The sequence below is a fragment of the Hydra viridissima genome, unplaced genomic scaffold (assembly GCF_058129835.1).
Source record: "Hydra viridissima isolate aposymbiotic clone 2 unplaced genomic scaffold, HvirCarnegie_v1 scaffold_1, whole genome shotgun sequence".
Lineage (NCBI taxonomy): Eukaryota > Metazoa > Cnidaria > Hydrozoa > Anthoathecata > Hydridae > Hydra > Hydra viridissima.
Window position 1 is genome coordinate 34,139,540 of NW_028324300.1, and position 16,355 is coordinate 34,155,894.

At 27.9% G+C, this 16,355-nt stretch overlaps 1 protein-coding gene across 4 annotated transcripts; it reads left to right on the plus strand.

Moving 5' to 3' along the window:
• The first annotated feature begins 45 nt into the window (after window positions 1-45).
• On the plus strand, window positions 46-14,212 carry LOC145192190 (uncharacterized). 4 transcript variants are annotated; one of them, XR_016453360.1, is made up of 22 exons: window positions 46-203; window positions 4,182-4,280; window positions 4,480-4,571; window positions 4,925-5,041; window positions 8,215-8,349; window positions 8,464-8,528; window positions 8,624-8,685; window positions 9,036-9,151; window positions 9,687-9,879; window positions 9,969-10,046; window positions 10,136-10,260; window positions 10,355-10,450; window positions 10,616-10,744; window positions 10,840-10,908; window positions 11,031-11,212; window positions 11,381-11,467; window positions 11,569-11,772; window positions 11,997-12,115; window positions 12,777-12,911; window positions 13,199-13,283; window positions 13,373-13,493; window positions 13,755-14,212. XR_016453360.1 is itself a non-coding variant. In XM_090090442.1 (22 exons), the coding sequence occupies exons 1-22, from the start codon at window positions 143-145 to the stop codon at window positions 13,976-13,978; spliced, it is 2,610 nt and encodes an 869-aa protein (XP_089946568.1). In that variant the 5' UTR covers window positions 46-142; the 3' UTR covers window positions 13,979-14,212. The 4 variants fall into 4 exon arrangements, 3 of the variants coding, with proteins under 3 accessions (XP_089946568.1, XP_089946570.1, XP_089946574.1); XM_090090442.1 differs by having other exon boundaries at window positions 10,824-10,908; XM_090090444.1 differs by having other exon boundaries at window positions 10,824-10,908; window positions 13,373-13,458; window positions 13,755-13,881.
• Window positions 14,213-16,355: the final 2,143 nt, after the last annotated feature.

Below are 16,355 nucleotides of genomic sequence, written 5' to 3' on the forward strand. Positions count from 1 at the left end.
AATTTTCAAAAACTCTTTGTGATGTTCACTGCATCAATAGTTGAGCTATGTAAAAAAACAATGTGAATTAGTTTGATTAATTTGTTTTTAGCCAATACTGTTATATAAAATTTCAGGCATCTGGAAGACTTCAATAAAAGATATGGTATCAATGTATAAATTATATTGTTTTTTGGTCTTGCTTTTGTTTACACCTGCTCAAAGTAAGTTTTCTTTTTTAAATCTTTTTAAAATTTCTTTAATTGCAATTTTTTTAAGCTCTAAATATGGATGCTGCTTTTCCTTAAGTTATAGGAGTGTATAACTTTCTAGCTTTAATAAAGTATAATTTCATAATTAAACTTTAGTTAAAAATTTCTTTTATACAACCATTTAAAGACTTCGAGATATCCATTTATTGAAAAAGTTATTTTTTGTCAAATTTAAAGATTTAAAATAACTATCTAACAAAAAAATTTCACTGCTGTTTTAAGTTAACCAGATGATATTACATAATTTTAATGTGATAAATTCAAAAATGTAGCTTGAATAAATACTTATTTGAAATTTTCCATAAGAACATTTCTTCAGATAAAAAGCTCTACAATACGCACCCTTGCACAAAACAAAAAAAAAAGAGCAACTATTGACAATGTATTACAAATCGTGATAGCTATTGTCTGCCCTTAACCATGGCCTACTTAAATACACGACCTTCTTTCCTACTTAAATTAAAAAAAAAATAGAAGGCCAGTGTGAAAATCATATATTCTCTCGTATGGACAAACTTTCTCAAAATAGTTTTAATTATTGTCCTATAAATTTTAAGTAAGTAAATCTGGCACAAGATAAAAAGTTTTGCATTGGCTAGCTAAATCTAAACTCTGCTTAACTTCACTAAACTTTGAATAATTGTGGCTTTTTTTATAATTATGGTTAATAAATGCTTTTAACTATGGTTGCACCTCAAATTATATTTGTTGTGAAGTAGCCCCAGTTTTTTGTTTTCCAAAATACAATGATTTGAGAAAGATATTGGTCAGATTTGGCAATAGAAATTTTAGGACTGTTAAGTGCTGTGCAAGAAATTAAAATACACAAATTCTCAAAAATAAGCTTCAAAATTATAAAAAAAACTCCAACACAAACTGATTAAAAATGAAACACAATATTTTCATTTTCTCTCTTTTTTTAAATGCAGAAATGTTTGATTATTGTAGATAATTCGATTATTGTAGATAATCGAATCCCTAACTCTCCTTCTGGTGTTACTAAAAAAAATGTTTGAAATAGCAGTGTGTATAATTTCTTTCCATGATTTTGATGATTTGAACATAAAAATGATTGATACCTTTCTCTACTGCCAAAAACTAACTTTGCTGCTTTACGGTGTCGCATTTGAGACTAATAAATTACCTCAAAAATGTGATCTAGCATAGCAAAACTGTCACAGATATAATCTAAAAGCAGTAATGATTGAGTTTTTACCCCAGCTCTGGACAATTTATTTAAATAATAATAATCAGTTGACTCCTGTTGACAATGCTGAGTACAAAGCAATTTGTAACATACTCCAAACTTCTTAATTGATTTTTTGACAATAAAACCAACAATATAACTGGCAACTTCACAAGAATAATCCAATAAAGTCACACAATCAAAATCTCTTTCTTTGATCTACTCCATCAAGGATCTAACATGTTTATCTTCATCAGCATTGATATCATTTTCAAAAATGTCGATTCCTTCTTCTATTAAACTTTTTATTTGGATTATACTCTCACTATAAATAACATCTTTCAAACTGACAAGGAATCTGCCACTGCTCATTTGACGGTATTGTCCATATCTTCTTTCTAAAGGATCACTTTAAAAAAGAGCAGTCAATATAAATTTGTACTTATCTTTCAACAGATCTTTAATTAATGAAGCATGACATAATAAAGTTCTTTGCAGTGCTGATGATGTTTGAGGAGATAATGTATATTTCTCAAAATTTGAAATTTTTGTGTTTTTTCCATTTGTCTAACCAGTCAGCATAACCTCGAAAAAACTCAGGTTTTTTTATCATTTATAACAGCAGCATTGCCTAGACAATTATTAGAAAACTGGTTTTTTGAATTTGTAATTGTCCACCATTTATTGAAAAGTTTAAGGAACGATGCAATTTCTAAACAGACAGGAAAATATGAATTTATTGCTGTTGCTGTAGTTTCATGGAAGATACCTAAGGCAACAGTGACATTTTGCTTCTACTTTCCAGGATGGACAACTTTGTTATTTATATTTGTTGCTTTTTTTAAATTTGCATCCAACAGACTGTCCTTTTCTAATAAATCATGAAATATTTTTCACGATATTACTCCTGATTGAACATGAATTTCATCTTTAAAAGTTGAAAAATTAAATTCTGGAAAAATTAATCTTTTTTTATTAAGTTGTTTTGAATATTTTTAATCAGACGCACACTGTGAATAATTTTACACTGTGAATAATTTTACACTGTGAATAATTTTACACTGTGAATAATTTTACACTGTGTCAAAGAATAAGTAAATTTTTTGTGATTGTGCATTAATAAACAAACCATCTTTTTTTCCACCATGTGTATCAAGTAATTTTGTAAAAGAAGAAACATTTGAAACATGATTGTCACAAACAACACCTTGAATATTAAAACTATATTATTTATTAAAAATTGAATCAGGTTAAGAACTTCAGACTTTAACCAGTCACTGTTCAATTTTACAATCTGAATCACCTTGACAACACAGGAAATATTTTCTTTCAAACCAACTACCATGAAAGATACAATGCTTCTATAGCATTCATTTTCCTCACTAATCCAAATGACATTGCCACCAGAATATTCAGCACATTTTTGCAAATAAATTTCATCAAAAATTATTATAAGATCTTTAGGTAAGCTACAAAGTGTTTTAAACAGATAACAGATGATTTTGTGACAGTCCAAAAATTTCTATTTACAAATCTAATCCATAACTTTCTCAAATAATCATCTTTTGGAAAGCCAAAAACTGAAACTACTTTACCACCTAGATAATTGGAAGTACAACCAACAACACAGCATTTATTAACCATAATAACTATCTATTAATAAAAAGAAGCTACAATCAAGTACATGAGGTTTAGTAGAAATTAAGATTTAGAAAATGCTTTTATCCTGTGCTGGATTTACTTATTTAAAATTTATTGCACAATAATTAAAATTATTTTGAGAAAGTTTGTCCATGTGATAAAATATACGATTTTCGAACTGGGCTTCTATTTTTTTTTTTACTTAAGCAGGAAAAAGAGCCGTGTATTTAAGTAGGCTATTGCCTTAACTATAATATTTTCCTATCAGAAGGAAGTTTTACACATTACCTTATCAATGTTAAATAAGAAAAAAGGGTTAGAAATCAGCACCAGAATAACTCATGAGTTTTTCACAGACTTAAAAATCTTTTTGATTTGATTTTCTTGAGATTGGTACTGACTAAAATCCAGCCTTAAACTCCAGTCTGGCATCATATTACCATCACAACTCCATTAATGCTGCTCTTCAGTTGTTATAAGTATAGAACATATTACCCTCATCAATGCCATCATTTTGCTTGATCAGTTTTTTATTTAGTTTGATATGAAAAATTCAAGATATAAAGGTATTACACAAAGAATCACATGTCAAATGTTATTTTTATTTTTATTGAAAAAGGATGTGAAATTTTTTTAATGTAAAACAGATTATTAATTGATGAATCAAATAATCTGACTATATAACGAATGGAATAATCTGACTATATAATGAATGGAATAGTCTGAGTAAAATGATTGATGATTTTAAAAAAAAAAATTAAAGTGAAAGAAAATTCATTTTATCTATAATATATTTTAATATATTATAACATAATATAATGTAATAAATATTATATTATATTGTTTGAGATAATGATTTTACCAAAAACAGGGATGTAATGCACTTTTTTTGATGTTAGTGCAACTACTTACTACTTATTCTTGCAATATCAAAGCTGAATATTGTGTTGAGCTTTGATGTAAATTAAAATTACTTTTGTACTTATATTCAAGTATATTTTACTGCAAACTTGCTAAAAGCTATTTAATGATTTGCTAAAAAGGGTTTATATTTAAGATTGGTTTTAATGCAATGTACTGTATATTTATGGTGTTAATTTAAGGTGCAAGTGCTTATAAAGAACTGAATTCTGCAGAATATACACAGTACATAAATGAACAGCAATGGTATAATCCTGCCTGCATATTTTTCAATAGCACTGGTGAGATTGTTGATTGTGTTCATATTTTGAATTTCATATTTTCTATAATCTGTAAATTTGTTTATTTTAAAGCAGGAGCATGTATTAGTCAACTAGTTTTAAAAAAGAGTACATAAATCAAAAAAAGCTTCTTTTTAAGACTTATAGTCAGCGAAGTGCTCTCTTTTTTCACGTTTAGTTTTGTGTTTTTTATAATTAGCAACTGCTTTCCAAAATTATACAAATGTTCTGCAGAGCTTAAATACAAGTCTTGAGAAGAAAAATGTGAAGCTTTATATTTCTTCTAAGCAGGCAAGTTATTTATAATATATATGTGTAAATGTATCACATATCTATATATATAATGCATATTGAATGCATGTGTAGTTTAAATATTTCAAAAAAAATAATTTTAAAAACAAGAAGCATTAAAGTAAACTTGTTTTTTAGGCTTTTCTTGATTAAGTTTGGAAAGTAAATAATAAAAATATCAATCACTTGTGTTTGATATTTTGAGTTCATAATTTTAGTTCTATCCATGACTTTGTTCAAACTTTGTTTGATAAATGCCTAATGCTTATTGTTTCACCAATTATTGAAAACACTTTTTTAATGTTTGACACTGTATATTATATCTTTCTAGTGTAAGTTGTTTTTTTATTCAGGTTTTATCTACTGAATATGACTTTTCTTGTTTTGTGAAACAAAAATCTCCATTTTTCTTTAAAATGGAGAATATTTTAAAGAGCAAGCAAATGGAACGATTGCTTGCAAAGTTTTTGGTATGTACTTTTAGTTTTGCTACTTATTGTAAATATTTTCAAGAACCAAGCACATTTAAATGTCAAAAAAAAAATATATGAAGTTTACAAAAAAAAAATTATATGTAGCTTATTAAAAGTAAAATGTCGTGGGTAAACTAGCAAAAGAGGTTAAGTCGAAAATTGGCAGTTTTGACTTAATGATGCAGTATTGTGAAGTTTACAACGCTCTACAAACTGGCAAAATACACTAAGGGTAATTCCGCATCAAATCACCCAAAATTTAGAAAATTTTGAACCATGGGTCCTCAAATTTTTTAAAAATTTCTTTGGCTGTTGCATCTTAAAAAGAAAAGTTAACACATAAAATTTCAGCTAAAAATGTTGAGCGGTTGACAAGATACTGCAATTTTAATATCGACCTGGTTTCCCAAAATGACCCGGTTTTCATAACATTCTGAAAAAACATTTTTCTTAAAAAAATAAGAAATAAAAATGGCAAAAATATGAAAATAAACATATATAATGTTTTTTTGATGCTGAATTCAATAAAAGTACTTAAAATGCTAAAATATAAAAGGAACATGCTTAAAAGTTAATAAAACAACTAGTTTCTATAAACCAACTTTGGGGCCCAATATCTCAAAACACCCCTGTCAAATTTTTTTTTTTTTTGCTGTTAATATTTTCAACTGCTTATAATCTTACTAGGCACAAAAAATCTAACTGGAAAAACAACTGAAACATATGGAACTTTAATTTCAATGATCTATTACTTTTTAAAGAAATTATTTTAAAAAACATGCAAATAGAATTCTGTAAAATATTATATTTAGTTTATAGACTCCTTAAAAAAAAAAAAAAAAGAATTTTGTTATATTTAAGGAAGTCTTAATTATATGATAACTTAGTTATTTGATCTTAACAACTGAAAAAAACATCCTGTTATGTTTTTATATAAAAACTGAATAAGTGTGATATTGATGTGCATTTGTTTTTAAAATTTTGGTAACTACATTTTGTAAAAGTTTATAATAACTAGTTTATAAAAAGTTCAGTTATAAAACAATATTTATTGGTAAATTTTATTTAAATTTTAACAAATTAACAATTTCATATATATATATATTTCATATATATATATGTAGATTGTATATATATATAAATATATCTATAAAGAAAATAACCAATATCTATCAGTGTAAAAAAATATACAACAGAGGGATTCTGAAAAGGTTTGAATTATTTCTTTATCAAAAAATTTTTCAATCTGTCTAAATTACATATATTAATTGATGGTTGCGCAGGACAGTACAAAAGCTGTAAAATCTTTTACAATCTATGCCAACTAGAAAGTGAATTTGACCTTAAAGTTGAATGGAACTTTTTTGCCACGTCCCATGGAAAGTCACAATGCAATGGGATTGGTGGTACTGTAAAAAGGTTAACAGCACAAAAAAGTTTAAAACGACCATACAGAAACCAAATTCTCACATCAGAAGCTATGTATGAATTTTGTATTGAGAAAATCAAGGTTGTTAACTTCATTTACATAAAGGGATTGGACTTACAATTGCAACATGAAGAGCAAAAAGAAAGATACACTGGTGTAACAACTCTACCTGGTACTGGTAGCTTTCATCAATTTATGATCTTAGAGATAACAGGGTTGGGGCAAAGAGGTGTAGTACGGACATTAATTATTCAATAATCCACAATCTTAAAAAGAAACAAGATATATTTCAACTTGATACTGTTGCTTTAGGTTGTTATGTAGCTGTAGTCTGTGTAGTAATGGATCGGCATTGTAACTAAATCCAACCTAGAAAAAGTTGATGCTAAAGTTAAATTTCTTCACCCAAATGGTCCATCAATCTGTTTTAACTGGCCTGAAAGAGACGACTACTGTTTTATTCCCAACACCAACATATTGAAAAAACTATCTGTTCCACAAGCTTGCTCCAGTTCCGGTAGAAACAATGTGTTTGAAAATACTGAAATAGAGGAAGTACAAGTAAAATGGGAACAATATTGTAAACTATTACAAACACAGTCAAAATAACTGACATTTTCAATACCTTTAAAAATCTTGTATATTTAAGTGACTGTTTAAATTACGATTAACTTATTTTTATTTTATTTACAAATATTTTTTGGGAATTTCTTGAAAAAGTAATAGATCATTGAAATTAAAGTTCCATATGTTTCAGTTGTTTTTCCAGTTAGATTTTTTGTGCCTAGTAAGATTATAAGCAGTTGAAAATATTAACAGCAAAAAAAAAAAAAATTTGACAGGGGTGTTTTGAGATATTGGGCCCCAAAGTTGGTTTATAGAAACTAGTTGTTTTATTAACTTTTAAGCATGTTCCTTTTATATTTTAGCATTTTAAGTACTTTTATTGAATTCAGCATCAAAAAAACATTATATATGTTTATTTTCATATTTTTGCCATTTTTATTTCTTATTTTTTTAAGAAAAATGTTTTTTCAGAATGTTATGAAAACCGGGTCATTTTGGGAAACCAGGTCGATATTAAAATTGCAGTATCTTGTCAACCGCTCAACATTTTTAGCTGAAATTTTGCATGTAATATTTTTTTATAATAAGGAATAATGTGTCAAAATATAACACAAAAGGAAGACACATGGTTCAATGGACTGGGTGATTTGATGTGGAATTACCCCTAAGTCAAATGAAACATTATCTTTTCTCTGATTTTAAAATACATTTAACGCTAACTTATATAATGAGTATTTTAAGAAAACTGAAATGATTGATTTCTCCAAACAAGGATTTTTGAGTTAACATTTTTTGCCAGTATACCCACGATATATGGTTTCATAAAAATAAAATATATGTAGTTTTTTTTAAATAAAAAATATAGCTTTTTAAAAAATCAAATATATGTAGTTTTTTAATGATAAAATATATAGGTAGTTTTTTAATGATAAAATATATAGGTAGTTTATTAAACATAAAATATATGTAGCTTATTAAAAGATGGATTGGTAAAATTAAGTTACTGTCACGTCATAGTAATGTAATTTTTTAAGATGATAATTATTACTTGCTTAATTCTTTTATGCAGATCTTGATTATTAGATACTATTTGTATGAGCTTTGTCTGCAGATGTTTCTTGAATTCTCGTATGGACAATAGATTTCTTGAAAAATTTTAAATATTTTTTATTAGGATCCAGATGTAATACAAATGAAAGTTGCAAAGGATATCCATTTAGAGAATCTTGTATCAAGAGAATCAAAAACAGTTTTTGTTTTTTTACCTGGAAATATATGGATAAATACTCAATGCAATTTGCTACAATTGGTTGGTGTTTCTGTGGTTAATCTTTAGTTTGTAGAAAAAAGTCAGATGTCTTAAATAGAAATTCATGTAAAGATTTTAAAAATTTTTCATGCAATAAAATGTTTCTTCTTTAAGATGCTGGAGTTTGAACAACCAAATTTACAGCTTGTGTTTGTTCCACCAAACACCAATGTTGAGAGGTTTACTATTATAAACATTATGTTATTATTGGTGTATCTAATTAAAGCATGGCTCAATTTTTGCACACATTTAATTTCAAATTTAAAATTTTCAGAGAGATGGTCCCATATTTACAAGTAAATGAGTTTCCTTGTGTGTTCATATTAACGAGGCAGTGTAAGTAATCTTTTTAACTTTTAGCTGTATAAAATATGGGAATAGATCATGATATAGAATGTGGTCATTATAAAAAGATTTGTCAATAAATTGTTCTATTGATAAAGAAAACCATCTAACTCAATGTTTTGTATTTGAGCTTGTATGAGAGAACAATTTCCAAAAAACTGTTTACATCTATTGTCTAGCTATTATGAAACAGTATGCGTAAAAAAAACTTTTTACTAAATCTTATCTTTTACCTGCAATAGCTTTTATTGTTACTCATAAAGAGTAACATTTTTCTGGAAAATAAATTTTGAACTCTGCAAAATAAAAAAAAATTTCTGAAAGTATTTATCTTCTTTCAGATAGCCAGCAGAAGTTTAAAGTCTTGAAATCATTTCATGGACCATATCAAGTGACAGAGATGTTTCTCAGACTGCATTTTCTTGTACAAGATCTAAATGCCATCTCTCCAAATCCAGTAATCCTTTAAACTTGAACTTTCATAACTTGCCTATTTTTTCAAACTTTAGTTGTTTTTTTTTAAAATAAACTAAAGAACAAACTCAATTATACAATATTAAACAATATGATTTGTTAATTATTGTTTTGAAATATTTTAATTCTCTAAAGTCATATTTTTGTTTGGAAATAGGGGCATGTCTCTAATTCCAGGTGAATATTAACGCAAAATAGCACTTAATTCAAAAATTTGTTTAAATTGTTGATAAAAGTTGGTAAATGTCAAGCACAGATCCTGGTAATGTCTTTAAAAAAGAAAAAAAGAAAAAAGTTTATTCTTGAACTTTAGAACATTTTGAAGTTTATGGTAAAACAAAGTATTAGATACACATGATCTAATTAATTTCTGTATAAAATATTTTTATTTCTATTTTATTTTTCTAACTGAAAAGTTTAATTGTTTTCGCTGATATTTTTAGTAAATAGCATTTTGCTTTGAATTAAAATTTTTCATGGTTGCAATAATGTATTATACTATTTTTACACTTTATTAGGACCAGTTGGATGAATTGATGACCAGCAAGGTGTCTCTGACAACTATACTTCTCATTTGTGTATTTACATCATCAAATTCAGCTTCATACAATTTCCTACATGCATACCAACGTAGCATGCTACATTTTAAGTCAAAGCATCCTCACATTAAGTTTATTATTACCAATATTGCTGATACAAAGGTTTCAATTGGTATATAAATCACAAAATTATAGTTATAAGTTATCAATTATTTTTTTCTTTGTAAGTGTATAAAAAGTAGAAATAATATTTATTTTTAGTAATGATGCGTCACTTGAAGATTTATGATGTTAGCAACCTGCCATTTGTTGTTGCTTTGTGGACAGAAGAGGTTTCTGGTATAAATTTTTGTATTTTGCTGATAATTAAAAAGAAAACAAACAATGTTTTTTTTAGCAAGTTTTTATTCTCAAGTGATTTTTTAAAGGTAATCGAGTTAAAAGACAGAAAACTCTAACTTCTCAAATCTCGCCAACACCTCACATCACTGAAATTCTGCTAAGTGATGTTGGTTTATTGTCATTACCTAATCCACTCCAGCCTAGAAAATCGGTAATATTTAATGTACTTTATCTATGGATTATGGTATTTTTGACTTAGGTTTATGTGGTAATAGTTGTAGTTTTTAAATGATTTGAATGTTTAGGTATGCACAATGAATGAAACTGATGTTTGCACAACTGAGGAACAAGTGATTGAGTTGAGTGTTCCATGTGTTGAAAAGAAAAAGAATGTCAAACCAGTATTGCATTTTCTATTTTGTTTTTATTTCATGCTGAGTTTTACTTAGAAAAAGTTTTTGTTTATAATAGATATTTGGTATTATGAAAATCTTTAAAAATTTACTGCTCTATTGAAAATTATAATAGTTGGAATACCTGAAATGATTGAAAATTATTCTTTGTAGAAACAAGTGAAGAAGAAACAGCAACAGCAACCATTATATATTACTGAAAAGACATGGTCTAATATTTTTAATCAACAAAATGAACGCCTTGCCATCAATAAACCTATGCATTCAAGTAGACTTATCTTTGTAAGCACTCTTATCTTTTTTTAAACATCTATATTTTTCAAACTACCCTAAACATATTGATTTTTCTTTTTCATTTCAGATCATTTTTATTCAAGATGGTTGCTCATTCTGTGAGATATCTATGCCTATTTTTAGGAAAGTGTTGCAATCTCAAAAGTTCCTCAGTAAGTAATCGATTGCCTTTTTTTTTTTTTTTTCTTGTAAAAAAAAAAACATCAGTTTTTCATGAAACTTGCATTATTTATTCTGTTTTTGCCTTTTTATTCTGTTTTTATCTGGTTTCAAGATTCAACTTCTATCTACTTAATGAACTGCAGTGAGAACAGACAAGTTTGTTCTAAGTATGGTATTACAGGCTATCCAACTATGATTTTATTTCGCATGTTAACATTTTATGAACATTTTCCTTGCTTCGAAAAGGGCCATCTCTCAGAGATAGCTAGTGTGGACTATCATGGGGATGTTGAGGTATTATTGAGATCAATATTAAAATTTGTATTTAAATCAGACAGTCAATAATTTTTTTTTTAAATGACTTTCAACCTCTGCATAATATACAAATATAAACTTTTAAATTTTATTTACTTTTGATTTTGATAGATTTCTGCTTGTATACTTTTTAAATTATTTATTTAGGTAAATCCAATCTTATCATGGTTATCAAAAATGAGTCAGGAGCAAGTGCACTTAGTAGCAAAAAGTCATAACTTGCCTGTTGAATTAGTTAGTCCTATTTTTATTATTTTTTTGAAGCAAGTAGTTTTTTATTTTTGTTGTACATCTTATTGCTTTTAAAAAATTTGAGAAACTTTATTCTGTTTCAGATGAAAGATGTTCGTTTAATTGCCAAACTGTACACAAGAAAATATATTCTAAGGTACCTACCAAGATCTCTACATGGCAGGCTTATGCCCTTCAAGTGTTTTATGGATTTGTGTGAATTGCTCCTTAATCAAGTTGAATGTTTTGGGACACCAGCAATTGATGTAACATTCAACAATAAAAAAGATGATTTGTTCTTAGAATCAGTATGTAATTGTTCATAAATCCATATATTTATAAACAACTAAGTTTTATATAATTTTTTTTTGATTATGGAAAGGTGCTACCACTTCAATTCAGATTGCCAAAAACAGTCCATTCCTTATACTTATATGACTTAGTGGATCTTTAGTATTGAAAGTGTTGAAAAATTTGCAAAATAAGTCACATTAACAACGTAATCAATTTTAAAGGTTTTTTAATTTTTTAGGTTTTTTTTACTCGAAGAGATGGGCTCAATTTAACATTATTTCAAACTGGGCTTCCTATGAAGCGATCTTTAGATGCTGACCATTTTGTAAAAGGTGCTCTCTTCCATAAAGCACATGAGTATGTTTGCATTTTGTTATTCATGTTTTAAAACACTTTGTTTAATTTTTATTTATCTAATTTATAGAAAGATTTTTATCTTTATGGTGATATTTTTTCATTTTTATATTAGTATTTTTTTTTTGGCTAAAGTTAAAAAAATCAAATCCTTGCATTAGTTAAATATATTTTAACTAAGTTTACTGATAAAATGTTAATTCATAGCGTGAATATTTATATTAGTATTTATTTATATTATTGATTCTAGACACTAATTAGTGTAAGAACATACTGGTTAGTATATTCTTACCTCCTAACACTCTTTGGCAGCCAAGATACACCAGAGTTACCAAAGTAAACCTAAGTGTATATGTTGTAGATTGAATGGTTAATTTACAAAACAACATCAAAATAGGATAACATAAGTATGTTACAATAAAAATGTGCAGGCCAATCTTCTATTCTATTATAAAAACGTAGCCTGTATTGCAGCGTTGGTAAAACCATTACGAAATGCAGAGTGAAGAACAGTTGAATTACTCACTAAGCACTGTCAAAAATTTATAATACAAAAGAATATCTATGCAGTCAATATTATTTTACGCTTCGTTTTTAAATGTTTACAAGTACCTATAAGCGTTGAGCATAAAGCAATATTTGTAGCCTGATATTTTCTCTTTAGATATGATATTTCTAATTCTTTTAAATGTGAAGATAGCATCGTTAAATGTAACGAAGTTTTGTTAAAGTTTATAAAGGAACACACTCGGTTGCCGGTAACTTATTTGACGTCCACTTTGCTTCATTCGCACCAAAAGTAAGTATGTGTAGAGTAAATTGATATCAGAACAATATTTCAAAAGTAGGAAATGCTTTGTTTGTAGGGATAGTTATAAAAAAAAAGTTATATGAAGGATAAAAAGAAATGTAAACTAGCCCAAATTTTCTACAAGCTATCTTATTGTGAAGAATACTTAAAGATAAGAATGGACCATTTAATCTACTTTTCATTTGACAATGAAAATGTTTTAACTGGTACTATTAATTTGCATTTTATTTTTTCTTTACTCCATGCAAGTGAGAGGATATTACTCGATTTTTTAGAGGGATTAGTTACATGTGGGAAAAGCCGGTGCTCATCGCGTTTGCTCATTCGGATAACATCACCCAAGGATCTCAGTTTTATGAGGTTTGCTGAATATTACTTTTGACCTTTTTCTGAGCTTGTACATTTTATATAGAATTTATTTTTTTAATATATATTTCATTTTTCATTAGAAACTGTACCAGTTATCGCTGGAGATTTATAAAGATATCAATGTGGCTGTTGTCGATGTCGATGTTTACAGTCATTGGTCATCTTTGTTTGTACCTAAATATTATTATACCACTCACTATGGTAAACTTTAATTCTAGGAAGTTGTTACTGCAATCAGTGTTATGTATGGTGTAATGGTGTAATCATCATATTTTTTTCAATTTTCCAGTCCTTTTTTGCAATTGCATAATGATAATTATAAATCAGAGATAAATGGTAAAAATTGCTTTTAATCAGATTTTATTGCCTCTTTCTCATGATAAGTTTTTGTAAAACTATGATAGAGGAGAACCATTACCAATCGCAAGCTTTGATTCAACATTCTCCCTTTAATATTTTTAGACCGAGATGAAATTCCCGAATTGCTTCGATATCCTCGTTTTTGTATGATCGAGTTGCACAAACATAATCGCGCAGCGTTTTTTCCTCCTTTAAAGAAATACGATCGCGGCTACAAGGTTTTGCATGAGTTCGAACTAGAAAGCTTTCAAGCTTCTCTTAAAGCTTTCGTGCAGCTTTATTTGAAGGATAAAGATGCTTTGTTAATTGAAACAGAACGCTTTTGAAACTGCTGGTCTGAAGACAACATACTGCATCCCATGGAAAAGAATATTACTATAATTGCCAAAAACAAGAAATATGCCGTACCGAAAAAGCATGCCTTACTTTTTGCTTTTTGATTAAGCTGTGAGGTTTTTTTAATTGTATAAAAGTTTTTAAATGTAAATAAAAAAAACTTATTTGTATATTTATGAAAATTTTTATGATTGTATGTATAGAATACGGAGATTAATAATTTATACTATCTAATAATTTATACTATCTAATAATTTTTATGATTTTATGAGAAAAGTAATGATCAAAATATAACTTTTTCTTTTTTTTTTTTTTAGCAGAATGAAGAATTTCAAAAATTTTATTTTAAGACTAATTACAAATTGTGTTACGTAAAATAATCGATTTTTTTTTTTTTTACTCAAAAGCAGAGAAACTTAAGTAGCACAATTTTGGGCATCGATGGTCTGAAACTGAATTTCTTTAACTGTTTTGTACGGCAATATTCTTGCAGTTTGACAAAATTTCAGCGACAAAAAATGAAGCACATGCTCCATATAATTTGAAAAATTAAGATATTTATCATTATAAAACCGGGTGTCATTACAAAACCGGGTATGTACAGAACCGAGTGTCAATACAAAAAGGAGTTTCAAACTCAAGTGTTTAAACTTTAATCACCTTAAGTTAAATTTACTTTCGCCTAAAATTAATATTTGCAAGAGATTCACTCTTTGCTCCAACGCTATTTTCACCCAGAGGTAAAAAGTTATGAAAACTACGAGTGCTGGGGATTTCAATCATCCGTGATTTCATTCATCCGTGATATTTACGTGACGATCGTAAAATTTGATTGAAAGCTGTAATTATCTACACTAAATTCAAACACGACTTCTAATGTATTTGGTTTTTTTAACAGACATTTCATTTTTATTTGGGTTTAAAGTACATTTATGTTCGTAGCTTTCTACCTCATCTAAACATAGTTTCCAGCAAATCCATCGAGAAGTATGGAGGCTGAATGAATTAAAGTCTTGTTTTAATCGATTTAAATATTGTAATTGAGAATGGGCAATGTAAGAGTAGATCCGAAGTTTTTGAAAAAAATCGATTGATTATTAGAATACTTGCTTTCAAATTTGGTGAGTCGTAAGTAGTGCATACCCTCCATCTTCGATGTTTCTCCACGTCTAGCTACGCCACTGCATTCGTTGCGACAAATATGAAAATCATCTTCATGGGTCACCAAAAACTATATATCTTACCAATAAGAGGCTCTTTTTCAAAACACGATTTGGATTGTTTAAGCATACAAACTCCTTGTTTTCCACGAATGTTCAATTTTTCTTGAGTCTGTACAAGTTTTCTTTTCGCATCAGATTTTAAATTCTTTGAAGTTTTTGAATAAGAATGCAGTGAAGATACATGAAAATTTTTAAGTTCTTTATTGATAAAATCTCTATTTTTTTTTAAATTATTTTAAGTTTTGTTTCTCTTCTGTACCTTCCTGTGATAACTTCAGTCTTTGAGCTCTGCAACTTTTCCTAATTATACCATGTGATTCTTCCATAAAACAACGATTTAACTATTTTGTATTTTGAGCTGAAATTTCTCGTTTCTTATGCTAGATTAAACAAGTCGTCAATTTTAAGCAAATCTGAAAAGTATTGTACAATGAACCAGGAGATTTGATGCGAAATTAACCGAAAGCCAGTAGATCGTCCTCCTACACAGCAGATCTATCAGCACTTTTTTTTTTCCAAACATTTACTGAGTTTCTCGGTAGAAAAATATTTTTACAAAAAGCTCCAAACTAAAAATGACATATCTAAAAGTTGCAGCCTAAGAGTATTATGTGGTAACAAAGATAGCACTACTATTCCATGATCTCGAGTAAGATGTAACACCTCAAAATTTTTTGTATGTGTTAAATGAAGGATAAGAAGAGACTTTCTTTTGTTCCGGATGTTCTGTTAAAAGTTCAAGACAAAGCTTATAAAATGCCTAATCCCACAAAGTTAACAGTTCTGTAATTATCCAACCACTATCAGAATATTCAAAAATTGTCAATGGTGGTGCTCCGTCTTTGAGCTCATTTTTGAATCTTTTACGTTTAAAAATCAGCATACAAGATACAAAAGATCCAACAGCATTACACAACATACTCCAGTGGTATTTACTCTTCTTTCACCACTTCTTTCACTTATTGCTGCTAATTTGCTCTATGTTGTAGAGCAAATCAGCAGCAATATTATAATCATCAAGTTCTTCAAACTTATTAAAAACATACGCTTAGATGTAATTCCAAAAATTAAGAAATCTCTAATAACCAACCAACAAAGGCTTACTCTGGCCTTAATGGATGACAAAAACAAACAAACAAAAAAA

Coding starts and splice junctions, on each gene's coding strand:
- LOC145192190 (XM_090090442.1), top strand. CDS start 143: ATGGTATCAATGTATAAATTATATTGTTTTTTGGTCTTGCTTTTGTTT. Junction 10,909..11,030: donor GCAATCTCAAAAGTTCCTCA/GTAAGTAATCGA, acceptor TCTGGTTTCAAG/ATTCAACTTCTATCTACTTA. Junction 11,773..11,996: donor ATGATTTGTTCTTAGAATCA/GTATGTAATTGT, acceptor TTAATTTTTTAG/GTTTTTTTTACTCGAAGAGA.